General features: G+C 36.7%; 1 protein-coding gene across 9 annotated transcripts in view; it reads right to left on the reverse strand.

Moving 5' to 3' along the window:
- The window catches only part of RAPH1 (Ras association (RalGDS/AF-6) and pleckstrin homology domains 1), a 92,687-nt gene that overhangs the window by 18,919 nt on the left and 59,057 nt on the right, over positions 1 to 14,711 (reverse strand). For 8 of the 9 annotated variants that reach the window (XR_011000896.1, XR_011000895.1, XR_011000894.1 and 5 more), the window contains 9 exons: positions 12,624 to 12,701; positions 11,105 to 11,264; positions 9,894 to 10,015; positions 8,173 to 8,238; positions 6,635 to 6,778; positions 5,317 to 5,427; positions 2,455 to 2,553; positions 1,739 to 1,859; positions 4 to 146 (listed from right to left, as the gene is read on the reverse strand). Coding sequence is in view for 6 of the 9 variants with exons in the window: in XM_068196074.1 (XP_068052175.1) it covers positions 4 to 146; positions 1,739 to 1,859; positions 2,455 to 2,553; positions 5,317 to 5,427; positions 6,635 to 6,778; positions 8,173 to 8,238; positions 9,894 to 10,015; positions 11,105 to 11,264; positions 12,624 to 12,701 (1,044 nt within the window). In the remaining 3 variants the exon portion in view is untranslated. Of the gene's footprint in view, positions 1 to 3; positions 147 to 1,738; positions 1,860 to 2,454; positions 2,554 to 5,316; positions 5,428 to 6,634; positions 6,779 to 8,172; positions 8,239 to 9,893; positions 10,016 to 11,104; positions 11,265 to 12,623; positions 12,702 to 13,786; positions 13,950 to 14,711 lie in introns of those variants that run through there. The other variant, XM_068196073.1, reaches the window with a different exon arrangement.

Consider the following 14,711-nt stretch of genomic DNA (forward strand, 5'->3'; position numbering starts at 1 on the left):
TACCTTGCTGGATTCCTCCAGTTGAGTGCCTCGTTTCCAGGCCTCAGAGAACATGGAGCTGACAATGCTTTGGGAACGGACATGTCCAGCTGTCTGGGTGTCAGAAACTCCGCTGTCAGACTGATTAGAATGATTTGATTGAGATTCTGTTCAGGAAAAATGTTAAGGAACAGTTAGCATATGTTTCTGAATGTAAGAGTAATGTCAATACGCTTATAATGCAACTCTGTGACTTGTTAAACATGTCCCCAGAGGCCACTGCTCTAAGTAATGACTGCATAAGCTCTAGCTCACATCCAGGCCATTGCCATCTGGAAAATAAAACAGTGCAGCAGACGCCCGGTATTAACCAAACCTGAAGCTGCACAAGGATGACAGCATGTCAGATAGGTTTCAAAGTAAAATCACACTGCAGCTGTATGGGTTCTGAACCATGCCACATCCCTGCACTTTGGGAAAAGCCCCATTTCATGCAGTGCATGCAGCCTGCTCTCTCCAGCACTCCCTCCCAGCACACCCTTAATAATGGACCCTGGGCACAGGCCGTGGACAGGCAAACTGCACCAGCCAAGGCAGGACACTGCTTCAAACGACCCATTCCTCGACACAAGAGAAGGACTGGTGTGCATCCTGCAAGAAGCCAACATAAATGATGCTCTGGGTCCACAGGGTGTCTTGATAAGACAACAGCAGGCACAGTCAGACCAATTTATTCAGCCTGGCACCTGCTTTCTGTGCAATCCCATAGTGTCCAGGCACAGGTTGGAATGCAAGTTTGGCAGAACATGCTGGGCTGGTGAGCTGTGGCTCAGCTCCCTACAAGAATTTACACTGTATCAGAAGAACACCCAGCTTGGATGGACAAATTGTCAGTAACCAAGAATTTACTGCTATGCCACACAGTTGAAACAACAAGGTACATTCCCAGTTAGGCTGCATTTGCTTAGCTCATTCTTACAGGCTACTTTCTGAACCTGTCCAATTTAGTAGCATTACCTCCCAGCCTGTATCTGTGGCGAACAAAACACCTTCACACAACAGTACATTTTCAATATCCTGAAGGTTCTGAATAACCCACCAAAGCATCAGTCAGCTCTGAACAATGAAATTACACTGTATAAACTATTTATCAATTTTTAAATTGTTACATGCAACAAGAAACCAGCCCCAGTTCTGCTGACAGATAAACAGGAGCACATTAATGCAGGCATGCACAATTTGACACGGGAACAGAAACAGTATTTTCAAAGTTTTCTCTAAAGAGATTGTTTGGATCTTTGCCATTGGGAAGGGGCTAGTTCTCATTTTCCATTTTCAAATATTTCAGTCAACAAAGCAGTTTAAGAACTACATATATATGTTCTATGCGTCATTACAATATAAATTTCATTTTTCAAATAGGTGAACATAGAGGCATCAGGAATTTGAAATTATGTTTCCTCCTCTCAATATAAGAAAAACATTGTTTTTTGGAGGTGAACAAGAAACTGCTGCGTATTTCAAATACAGACATCACTGCAAGTAACAGAGCAAAATAGGTTTTTACCTGTATGCATATATATATAGATATACACGTACAGAATGTTATAGATAAAGTCTATGTTTTAGACTAAACATAGCATAAATGACTTTGGAGAAACAGTCCATTTCCTGCAATAGTCTCTCTTGAGGCATCCAGACAGCAGATGATAATAAAGGCAATTGAATCTTTGTATAATGAGATAGACCACATTGTTACCTGGCAAACTAGATGAGCTGGAGCCTGACTTGATACTGGAGCTAGACAAGGAGGTCCAGTCATATGCTGATTCTGTTCTCTTCAATGCTTCCTGATAGTTCATGTATAGTTGCTTCCCATACTAAGCAAAATCACAAACAAGTTTAACAACTCTATACAGGCTGTACACTCTTTTCAGACTGTTGAGCTCCACCTCTGGCTTCTCTATTACGTCTTTCCTCCTGCCAGTCCCCCCAAAGCAACACAGGCTCTATGTTAAGGAGTTCAGGCAATATTAATAGTATTAGTGAATTGCTGAAAGAAAGAAAAACAATTTATTTATGCTAGACGAGACAGTGTCAAGCAAGAAATGGCCCAATGAATAAACTAAGACAAGCTGAGGGTCTTGAAAATCAGCTCTATTTTCTAAATTCTCTTTTCCCATAAACCTTCTTTTTTAAAATCTGAAAGGAACTGGCTAAAATCTATCTATGATGTATGTCAGAACTGTGTCATGTGACAGGAGTGCAGCAGAAACAAGAAAAGGCCCAATTACTGAATTATTATAACAAAGCCTAATAATTCTGCTAAGGAATGAAAAATGTAAGAAGATTTTATTGTTCATGTTCAGAATAGTTAAACAGAGAGAAGTTAGATTTTGCTAAGTACCTGTAAATAGTTTTAAGCAGGTGATGACAACTACTCATGACAACAGTGTAAGACTGCCTGGAGGTTACCTTAGCAATGCGGATGCCATTGATCCACTGGTGTAGAGTTCTTACATCATCACAGCAAAGATATTTGATATACTGGGACTTCTTCTGGATCTGAGGATGCTGCAAAAAGTTGTACATTCTCATCAATGTTTTTATAGCTAGGAATGCAAGGAAAGCATTTATTTGTCGATGCCTATACAGATAAACCTAATGCTGGAAGCTCTTCAACAGTAGTCAGTATTTAAGCCCACTTAAAAATGTTCCAGAATATTTCAGGAGGTGAATATCAATGGGGATTGCTTGACCCACACATTTGGAAGTGTGTCCAGCACGCACTGATTTCAGCTGATTTCAAACACTAAGAAAGGGCTAGTCTTTCACTATTCTAGGGCTGTAGAACTTTCTACCCACCAAGAGTCTTCTGTACCTATGGACTGACTCACCACTTGACAGAGACAACTGATATTTCACCGTTCTCTCACATAGAAATCCCCCAAACAAGAGGAAAACAAACACACTGGTCTTCTCTGTCTTTGCAGGCTTAAGTGAGACACTCCCCAGGTGACATGCTGTTAAGCACAATTCCATTTTCAGCTTGTAGAGCCTTCAAGGTTCTCACCTTACTGGTACAGGGCTATCATCTAAAAATACTTGCTGCTCCCACACAGATGTATAAAAAATGTAAAGGCACTGCATTTATCAATTCAGCAGTCAAGAAACAAACGCATGTTTTTCAAAAATCAGACATTGGAAATCATTCTGGATGGACTATTCACTTGTTTCCTGTCCATGCTATAAAAGTTACAGGTCTCTCAGCTGTTGGGGTAACTGAACACCCCAGTTCTTATCATTTCCTCTGTTAGCTTACAACTCAGTGACACAACAGAGTTTTGCTAGAGGACTGTAGGTATTTAAGTTTTACTGAAGACTGTCTGAAACATATGTCAAAGAACTTCAAAGCTTTTTCAGAATGTTCTATCCTATTGCCTTCCAACACAATTATTTTAAAATGAACATAAGATGTTTATGTCCATAAAGAGAATATATATAATAAATTTTCTTACAATAATAGATAGTTGTTTTCATTTTTCACTACCAGCCTCCTACACATTTATCTTGTATAACAAAGAAGAGTCTTAAATGGCAAATACAATTATTTTGCTAACAAGCCAGCTTCTTCCTGAACTTGCTCAAAACTTTGATTGTATAGAAATAAAATAACTTCTCAGAAATCTGACATTTAGGACCAAGGAGTTAACTTTATATACTAGCACTCAAATGTTACATTAACAATAGCACAGCACCTAACATGAGCACACCACCTAACATGAGCACACTAAGTTTTGATATAAACGATGGAGTGAAGATAAAGACAAATCCAGTCTGGATATCAGTAGAGAATTCAGTTTCTATTTGCCATTCACCCGTCCCAAAGGAGATACCTCCTAGCTTAGTGAGCCTTTGTGGCAGAAAACTCTATTTCTATTTTAAAAATGGTGTGGTTTCTATATATTAGTACTAATTGAAAACGCTGATGTAACATTATAAAAACTGATGAAGGCAGAACTGAATCCTGCTTAATATAATAATTTGGTTATTCATCAGTTCGATATAGAAAATATAGCTTCACTTGGTGTAAGCTACCCAACTAGATCTACCCCTCCATTAATTTACTTAGGGACAATTTCTACACATTTTTGTGTCTTGAGTAACGTTGCTATTAAATTTTATGCTCAGAATGGCAATAATTTTTTTTTAATCTACTTTGTGTGGTCAAAAAGTCTGAAAATATAATTTACTATTAACCTGTCCAAATGATATAGACAAAAGTGACATCTAAGTAGAAAAATCCATTTACTTCAACGAATTCATATATACCTACAAATACTGACATTTTTGTTTGCATTCAATGACCTATAAGAACATGGAAAATATTTCCAGTTTCAGCTGTGTACTTTCCTGAGTAATATCATGTCCCATATGTAATATTCTGTGTCTCCTCAGTGGGCTCCAAGACATGTTGCCCTGTCCACTGGAAAATGAAATCCTTTTTCAGGCAGTGAACAGGCAGCCACACACTCCAGGCACAGTAAACAGTCCAATGTACGGACATGTACAACACTACATGAGCTCCAGAGCAGGGAGGGGAAAAGTGCAACCATAACCATCTCTTTTTACTGGCACCATTTCAAATCCATGAAAACATGTTACTTGCTGTGAACACAGTGTGAAAACATGGTTTAAAATAACTTGGTACCCAGCTATCTTGCAGGAACTGACACTTTCTGAACACTATGTGGGAGTCAACAGAAACCAGGAGTTATATTGATTCAATTACAATAACTTTATGCACTCAAGTCATTAGATCTGTTTAAGGTCAGGTCACTGTTTTTATAAGAGTTTTTGCTACTTGTTCTTTCTACATGTCATTTATACTCAGAAGATGCCTCCTTTAACAACATCCCTTTTCCCTCAGGTTGGTCCATAAAGGGTATACTTGAATCTTTAATATTAATTTCTCCACTACTCTAGACCAACACTGAGAAGATAACTCCTTGGAATTAGCATTTCAAGGGGTATTATCTCTTTGAACCTAAACAATTGTAAGGTATAGAGTTGCCAAATGGAAAAGAAGATTTTAGTGTATGTTTTAGAGTGTAATGAACAATTAAACAGACTGGCACTCATCAGTCTGGAAATAAAACAATTCAGGGCAATATGAAAACATTTATGAAGCCACAACCAGCACAGAGAACAGGCAACAACCGTTCACTAACTGTTCACATTGTATACAAGAACTAGAGGAAAATCAGAGGAAAAGCAGCTGACGGTTCAGAACAAGTACAAGTGTATTCAAGGTATAGCCAGCTGCTGCAGGGTTACCTTTAGCACTAAACAATAGTCTGTGGGTGCCTTGTATTTGTTCCGATAGTCCTGTCCATAGTAAACACTGACATGGTCTAGCTGTAGAAAGCACACAAGATCCCGTGAGACCTAGTAAATACAAAAATGGTCATTTACAAAGTATCTTTTTAAAATCCACACACATTGACACAATCAGTCTAATGCTAAGATCCAATACTAATATAAGGTCTAGTTAAGGTCAAATATTAGTTTCAATCTGATACAAAAACTACCAACACAAGAAGAGGATACAGCTATGCATAAACTCTTTCATCACACCTTCATTTTTAACCAAATTCAGTCTGGTTTTTGTGTTTTGTCTGCATTTTGCCTTTTGACAACATTTTACACTGGACTACCACTGTTCACTCTGAGCAGGTATCAGGAGAAAGTAAATATGATTGGTTGATCAGGAAGTTATCAGCTGCTGATTATATTTCACCTTGGTAATAATCAAGGTATCCAAATTCCAGTGTGACTGTAAGTAGAATTCTAAAGATGTTTGGCATTGAGTGTAGGGCAAAGAATTTCAACAGGCTACTTGCATACAGATTGTTTTAATGAAGCAAAAGATTATGGAAAGAACATCTGACATGCATTCGGCTCTAAAGGGAGCTGTTGTGCTGATAGAGATTTCCTCTTCATTCCCAGATGTGTGGGAGGTGGACTTCCTGTACTGGGAATCATCTGATGCTGTCAAGACTGATGGATTCATGGATGACTTGAGCATGCAGTAGTCCAGCCTTGAAGCCGTAATGTATTTGTAGTGTCTTTCTACTTATTTTGCATTACTGATACAGAGAAGAGCAGTAAGCGATCCTGAAGAAATGGAATTACATTTACCAGTTTCGAAAAATGTAGCACCAATTGGTCCAGAAAGAATCCCATTTATATGAACTAACTAAACATAATGAAATTACGCAGACATTGTGGAGTTGGTCTGATACTTCGAGATTGACATTTGCAGAGCAATTTGGTCCTCCATCCAAATTCTGCTTGAGCAAAGACCAGCTTCTTAGCTCCACCAAAAACTTTTCCTCAAGTATTTCTGAACACCTAAACCTAAGCTAACTCAAGAAGCAGACCCCTGTATTCTTGTATTTTTAAACTGGGGTTACACCCTTCACATCAAGTGGTGCCACAAAAATTCACACAGTATTTCCATGATAAAACCAGCCTTTTAATTAAGGGATGTGGCACTTGGAAAGGCACAGCTAAGCCAAAACTTAAAGCCAACTCTTGTGTGCACTGTTTACCAGCAATAAACAATTCAGAGCAATTGCTTTAAGCAGCATACCTTCGCCTTCCCCTTAGGGACGTAGTAGATTCCAGAAGCCCGAAGAAGGAAGTAACGTTTCTTCCAAGATTTCTTACCATCCTCTTTCAGCCACAAAACTCCCTCAATCTCTGGCACAGTTACAGAACTTCCACAGAAGCATTCCTGCCAATAAACAGAGCAGTTTGGGAAACAGAACAGAGAGCATGCAGTGGTTTGTGTTGAATGACTGAAATTCTTTATCCAAGGAATGCACTCGTAGCAGGGACAGCCCTTTTTTCACATGAGATATGAACTGCAGATAAATCACAGAAGCAATAAGGTAATTCAGACAAGCATGATAGGTGTCTGAGTATTTTGCTCAGTGCAACAATGACAAAAAAATCATTAGCAGCTACTGTAAAGATTTTCTGACCACTGCTTCTCAGTAATAGATCCCCCAATGGGTTTACTGGCTTTAAGGTCACAAGATCACCTTATATAGCCTCGTATGTATAAGAACACACAAACCTAACTGTGCATCCATCAGACACAGCTGCAATTCATTCCAGGACTACTTCGCTGCTACTAACTGCCCACAACACTGCAACTTCTGCTAATGTTCTATTTATAAAGAACTAGCAGAGAAAAGCAAATGCTTTAAATACGCTCCAGATTAATATGCAGCACAGAGACTTATGAATAATCTTAGAAAGAATTAAGCAGAATTACAATTCTCTGCATGTTGTGGCTTCAAACAATTTTTTCATCCAGAGTATATACATACAAACACTTATTAAAACCCATATTAACAATATATTAATAACATGCATATGCTACTTTTAAGTTAAAATGTTTTAAGTTTAATCCAAAATTAAATACCCCAAATATTTACCTTTGGGTAACTATGTAAATCAAAATCATTATTCTGGAAATCAAGTGGGACCCATGGCACTTCAGTCATGTCACAAAAGTATTTAGTTTTGAGCTTATGAAAGCTATACTTACTGTGTGCGTTATTTGCTCCACACTTTTATGACCTTATTTCTGTAAACTGGCTAATGTGTTTGATAATAATTAGTTTTCTGTCATGCATTTCTTAAAATTCAGTATTTGGGTTTTTATTTTAAAATGTAATTGAAAAAAAAATTACTTCTTTGCTTATTATCAAAATTTGAAATATTAACTTAAACCAGTCTCCAGACCCATGCTCTAGAATTTTGTAGAAATGAAAATTTGGAAAGTGCTAGTAAAAATTCTCTAGCACCACAGGTCAAAAAACCAGGTCACAGTTCTCCAAATTTCAACTTGAAATTAATGGTTGTAGCCATAGCTAGAAGCAACCTCAATTTGATTATCACTGTGTATGGTATTTCAGATACTAAACTAAATACAGAAACTTTTTTTAACTGATCACATCTGAAACAGAGTTACATTAAAACAGCCATTTATCTCATATATAACACATTCCATTCAGTCTTCCAGAATTACATTCCGCTCTGTCCATCAATTTCAATCACCACAACCTTTAGCAGTTTGTCTTCAAGCTCCAAAGTGACGTTCTGGTTTGACATTCTTACCTCCAGTAGCACCTCTTTATTTCTGTCTGCCATCTCAGAGGTTTCTTTCTTCCCCAGAAGATAGTTCTGTAACAAAATGAAGTTTAATATTTCTTTAGGCATTCTGAAATCAAGCCAAATGGCATTTCTTGTTTACTTTTCTGTGGCAGTAAGAACAAAAATTTGTAGACAAATTGAAACTGTGAGACTGCTAAATAATACATTGAAGTAACTTAAAATCACCTTTACCAGAAATACCAATCAGTCTGTACTCTTACTTAACAGCCTCATAACAACATCATCCTGCCTTTCCAAGGATCAAACAGCTCTCTGTTACAATGCATCCAGAAATGAAAATACTATGAACTTGTAAATACCACAATAAAAATATAAAAAAAACCCTGGAGATCTGTTACATACTGTCATTATTTTTGCATTCAAAGAAGCAAACACAGAAGCAATGTACTTCTTTCCACCTTGGTCTGAGTTTGACTGAATAGAAATATTTATTTTCACAAAGAATTACTAAATAAAATACTTGTCAACTTCTTAAAAGGAATTTAATTATACACAGGCACTGTATCTTATATAATAAGATTTTTACTTTTATTCAGTTTGGAAATGACTGGCTCAATGAAAACATCTTCCTAACCTCTAGCTCTAATACTGGAAAAACCCCAAATATTCACAAAGTTACACAAGTTCAATATTTTAAAGCAAGGAGAAATATTTGATTTATGCTGGTAACTCACTCCTGTGAAAGTGCCTACTATATGTACTGAGAGTAAACCTGTAATCTACAAACTTTTAAAAAGTTTGAAAGTAGAGTAGTAGAAGTTAAAAAGTTTTAAAAGTAGAGTTTTGCTGCTTCAGTGCAAAGCACTTGCATAAGACCTGGTTTTAAGACCTTGCTTAAAATAAATAAAATCAAGTAAACTGGTGTCCCATAGGATGAACATGCAAAACTGATATGCAGTTTAAATCCAATAAATTAGCATATAGATGCCATACAGATATAAAAATAATCTATAAACTCAAAAGGGAAGAGGTAAGAGTTAGGACAGAGATCAAATGGATTTTCAATGCAAATTCTTCCAAGAGCCACCTTCTGCTTTTCTGTTTCTTTTCCCCCACTCCCCTACAATACTGAAGTTCTGCCAGATACTATGTCTGTAGCTACCATTTGAGAGAAGAGAGGTCTTTGAAGCCATTTGAGAGGAAGAAGGGCCTTTGATTTCTCAGCCAAGGAGCAGGAAACACAGGTGAATATAGGCAGGTCCCAGCTTCCACAGGAAAGGGCACACGCTCTCTTCTCTTCATTTGTCATTTAACCATGGAGTAGCTATTTTCTTAGATTTTGTCTTCCCCTTCTTGCCAGCAATCCAAGAATGCACAGTGGAGAGACATTACTATTAGCAGTATCTGTCAACACCTTTCTTGCATATTTACATAATTGAGCAGCATTAAGTATGGCTGTAAATCCCTGGAAACTGCCTGCCTTCATGTGCATTAAAACTACTCACAAACACATTAGCAAACAGATTGCTTCAGTTCATGCCTGTCTCCTAAGGATTGACTTTGTGCCAACAACACTGTGGATGTACATAGTGCTGAAGTGTAAAGTTGCCTGGCATTTTAACACATACACAAGTACCAAAATGAAGGTTTGGAAATGAATGCTACCAAAAAAGTAAGAAACTGCCATCAGCCACACACACATGCAGCACAAATCTCAGGCTTACCTGTGGATTCTTGAAAAGTGCATATTTTTCTATACGTTCCACGAACATGAGTTTGTTTTGACTGTCTCTTGTCCAGTTCAAGAGATTTTCAACTAAATTTTCATGATCTTCAAAGATCCTTTCTGCAACAATAACAAGTGAGCAAATACATTGGAAACTGTCACATTTTGTGATAGAATCTAATCTGTAGTCATTTCCAAGAGACAAAGCATATATGCAGAGAAAATAGAGTTCAAGATCTACTACAGTGGGGAAGAAGTTTATGCTAAGAGATTAAAAGAACTTAGTCCACTTCCAGACACTCCTGGTTTAATTTTTTTACATCCAGTAACTCAACATGGACTTCCCCTATCTTCAAACGTATAGTTCCATCACCACATGAAATGTTTTAATTTTTTTCATCTGAGAAGGCCTACCATCCTACAGGAACACTGCAGACTCAAATGATAACATTTCAAAGTTTATGAGTACAAATAAGAAGGTTACCACATTATGTGTTTTCTGGTCTACACAATTGCCAGAGGAATGAAATGGGCAGCTTTTTTGGCACAAAACTTCTTTCTACATCCACAATGATTATCTCACTCATAAAGTATCAAAAAGTAGTGGGCAATGATCAGGAAAATAAAATGCTTCTGAAATGCAGAATACCCATAGCTAGTAGGGGTATTGTAAAGAAGTCTGAAAATTGATACTGTCTACTTCCTATGATCTCTGTTGCTCAATAAATGATTCAACATAAATGTATCAAAATAAAATAAATGATTCAAAATAAATGTATCAACAACAGCTTCTGAGATCTTTGGTTCTCAGTCAAAGCTCTGAGCTTTGACTCTCCATTGAAAAAGTTACCGCTAGTGCTAGAACTTCAGAGTACTGAAAACAGACAAAAGAGAACAGAGTAAAGAAAAAGAGGAAAATTTACTGAAATGGTAGAAAATAGCTGAAAATCCTCATTGCAAAATAATTAAGAAGAAATCTTTGGGAAACCACTAGACCAACTTTCTCAACCTTTTAAACACACTGAAGTAGAATTTTCAGATCATTCTGGAACAAGTTCTATCATGAGCTTTATTACATGAATTAGCATTTACTACATTAATGAACAGGATGATGAACATTATGAAGACAAGTATTTAAATCATTCTGAGAATGTAGACTACTGCTGCATCAACAAATAAGAATTAGAAATGCTTATAATTATTACTTACCCATTTGCAATTCTGAGATGGTTTCCACTAATGACCAGTCTAAACTGTAGCCACAATGTGATTTGTCCATCAGATTGTCTAATACTTGTCTCACTGTTTGCCTCTCATCCACCATCATTGTTTTTGAGCTGTCATCAGACATATGAACTCTGATCACCAACTGTTAAGCAGAACATTAAGAAAACAAAAAGAAGGGTTAATCTACCACATTTCAAATAAAAATAAGGTTTCTAAGATCTTGTTTATTCCTCTACGGTTTTCTTACAGTAGCATGAAATTCAATCAAAACATTCCCTGAAAATGTAAGATGGCATAGGTGATGGCTAGATATTTGTATCACAGACACTTAACAAGATGCTGCTCTCCTTCAGCACAAGAAAGTAGATATAAAGGTCTTTCCAACACAATGAGAAAGTCCTTCACTTGTGTGTTAAGAAGGAAAAAAAAGCCTTCCTGCCGAAGTGTCCTGATAATAAAGTGCCTTTCAGACAATATCTAGGTGGAACAAACACAGATATATGTAAGCTTGAGCTCTGCACAAGCTTACAAAGATTCAGAATTTTTCATATATGCAGTTTAAGCTTTCTGCCTGCTTCCTACAGTATATTCTAAAAATGGTTATTATGTAAAAAATATAGCAATACTAAACCTTACTTTTCTGGGGAATATGAAGCAATAGTGTGTAAAAACCTCTGATTTTAAAACACAATGGCTTTTCATAGGCATTTTAAAGAGTTCACTGTTCAGAAACAAAAATCCAGCCATTTTTTAAACCAATCAAAAGACTTAAGACAACAGATTCTTTTTGCCAATCATTATTTTTTCCATTTTTACATCTTGTTCAGCTTGAAAAGATAAAACCTACTAGCTATAATATATTGGTACAATTGACTTGTTAATTTCCATCTTCCAGCCAAGACAGTTTTTCAGCTTTTGATCTACAAACAATTAATGCAAAAGGCATTTTACGCTACTGAAAAACTCCTGTCATAAAATAAAGATGCTAAATTTTAAGGGTACTCTGTATTCTTTGAGAGAACATCAAGTAATGGCAGTAGACTTTCGCCATTTGGTAATCTCTGTCTTTAGTCTGGAATACTTCTCTTCCATTTAGCACTGCATCCTGCTGTGCATAATGGGAAAAGGCTTGTGAAGAAAAGGCTGTGAAGGAAACAGGCACAAATTTTAAACATGTGACTGCAAAATATACAAGAACAATCTCAGGAGGCTGGACCTTCATTTCAGTTCTGAGTGGAAGTTGGTAAAATCTCCCCAATGAGCACTAGCTGAAAAACAAGATATTCCTTAGAAAAACATCATGTTCTTCCATATCCTAGGCTTCTCCTGATTAGGTCCAGTCTGGATGGGAGTGCACATTACCAATGAAGATTAGAACACTACAGTGTTCTTGTTTTATAAAGGGCAACTTAAGGGTAATAGATACAAATTAAATTTGCCTGCATATTCCAAGTGAAAAAAAATAAAATAAGGGTCTTATAAATTGGTATAACTAACTCACCTTTTTCACTTGTGCTTCTTTAATCTTCTCTAATGCAACCCTAATCTTCTCAGCTTTCAGTTTAGCAGCCTGTTCCTCCTAGAGGGACACAACACACAATTCCAGTTAACACAAACTTCAGGCAGGTTTCAGTGGCTTTGAGGCTACCATGCTTTAAAAAATGAACTGAAATGATGATTTGCTCACCTATAAATCTCCAACTATTTCCTAGTGATGATGAAAACTATTACTTTTAAGACAAAAAGTGTTCTTATCTAATATTTAGAGATACAACTGCCGTTAACTCCAAAGGAACATACTGGAGGTATATATTTTGTATAGACATTTCTCTGTTCTCCTGTACTGTAAATACCCTTATGCTACCAAATACTTTAGCATATTATATATTTACAGTCATAGCTTGGGACAATACATATTCAACAGGAGTATACAATGGAGTACAACCAACAGATTTTTTGTTGATCAACACAAAATGCAAACAGCATGCCAAGAAGTACCCGAATTTAACAGCACACAGAAAGAGGGGAAACAAATCCTATAACTAGGATTCCATACTACATGCATTAGTTTGAAAGATTTTAAACTGTTAAATCCATTTGCAGTAAGAAGTTTGAAAACTCACTTTGTCTTTACTAAATCCAAGTTGTATTTCTCCTCGTTTTAAGTATTTTAAGACACAAGGCAAATAAGCATTATTTTGCTCTTCTATGTAATAGGTTTTTTTACAATTGGAAATACATTAAAAATTCAGGTACCTTAAATCTATTTGCTGATGCTAAAGAAAACTCTGTCTCTTTAAGACTAGCAATAAAGATTTTTAAATTCTAGCTAATAGATATTTCTGTTGAAATTGCATTTGAAATATGCAGCTAAAAAGCAACCACTGTTTCAAAAATGACATATGCAGTTTTCAGACTTTCAAAATCTTTAACTGTGGATCTTCATTGTAATTAATATCTAAAACCATAATTACTTTAAAATCCCTAGCACAAACAAGTCTATTAAAACCCACACAAATCCCTTCCAAAATATTCAGTGTCCTTAAAAAAGAATAATTTTTTTTCCAGAGCCAAAGTACCGCATCTCATCACAACATTCAGCATGTTATAAACATTCAGTTCTCTATTGCTTTCTTCTAAGAATGTAATTCATCGTTTCTTTACCATGTGTTTAGATGGTTGCTTTTCTTGTAAAAGTCTGAAATCCAGAGAATTTAAGTTTTGGCTTCTCAATAAATTACTAATATTCATATCAACTGCTAAACAACATTCCCTTGTTATTTACTGCATTCTTAGTAGCTTTTGGTCCTTCACATCTGTGACCATCCTGTGCACCAGAAAAAACATCAGCTGGACAGACCAGTATGCTGCCTTGAAACATAATTCTTTTCAATAAAATGAACCAGTAAGTTGATATGAGCAGAAATAATGTGAGCCTGAAACCTTATCTGGGCACTGAATTACCCAGGAACATTGCATTTATGAGTCTACAGGGAACTATGGCTTTTATTCACAATAGCAATGCTGTCCTATAGCTTAGAAAGGTTAAATCAAATTAGCATTCTATGAAAAACAAACCATGCCATGATAACAAGAATCTTTTATTCTTCCTATTTCTTACCATTAACTATTTCAATGTGTAGAAATAAATTGTTACTAAAAAATGAGGCTTCACAGCACCAAGTCTGACAGAGCTGAAGAAGTGCTTGGATAACTCTCTTGGACACATGGGGTGACTCCTGGGGATGTCCTGTGCAGGGCCAGCAGTTGGACTCAATGACCCTTGTGGGTCCCTTCCAACTGAGCTCACTCAGTGATTCTGTGAAAGACCTGACAGTTTCTAAAAGTGATGTATGTAAGTTATGTACCTGTTCATCATGAAATCAGCAAAAGCAAAAGACTAATTTTATCATATATTTGGAGAAACTGTAATTCAGGGTTTTGAAAAGCTGCTCATTAACCCAATCAGCACAATTTTCCAGCCCATTTCACTGCACACCAGTGCAAAGCACCAGGAGCACCTGCCCGCCACAGCGCACAGGCAGCAACACCAGGGCAAGCAACAAGCTGCTGTGGCCTCTCATATACC

The sequence above is a fragment of the Anomalospiza imberbis genome, chromosome 7 (assembly GCF_031753505.1).
Source record: "Anomalospiza imberbis isolate Cuckoo-Finch-1a 21T00152 chromosome 7, ASM3175350v1, whole genome shotgun sequence".
In the NCBI taxonomy this organism is placed as follows: domain Eukaryota; kingdom Metazoa; phylum Chordata; class Aves; order Passeriformes; family Viduidae; genus Anomalospiza; species Anomalospiza imberbis.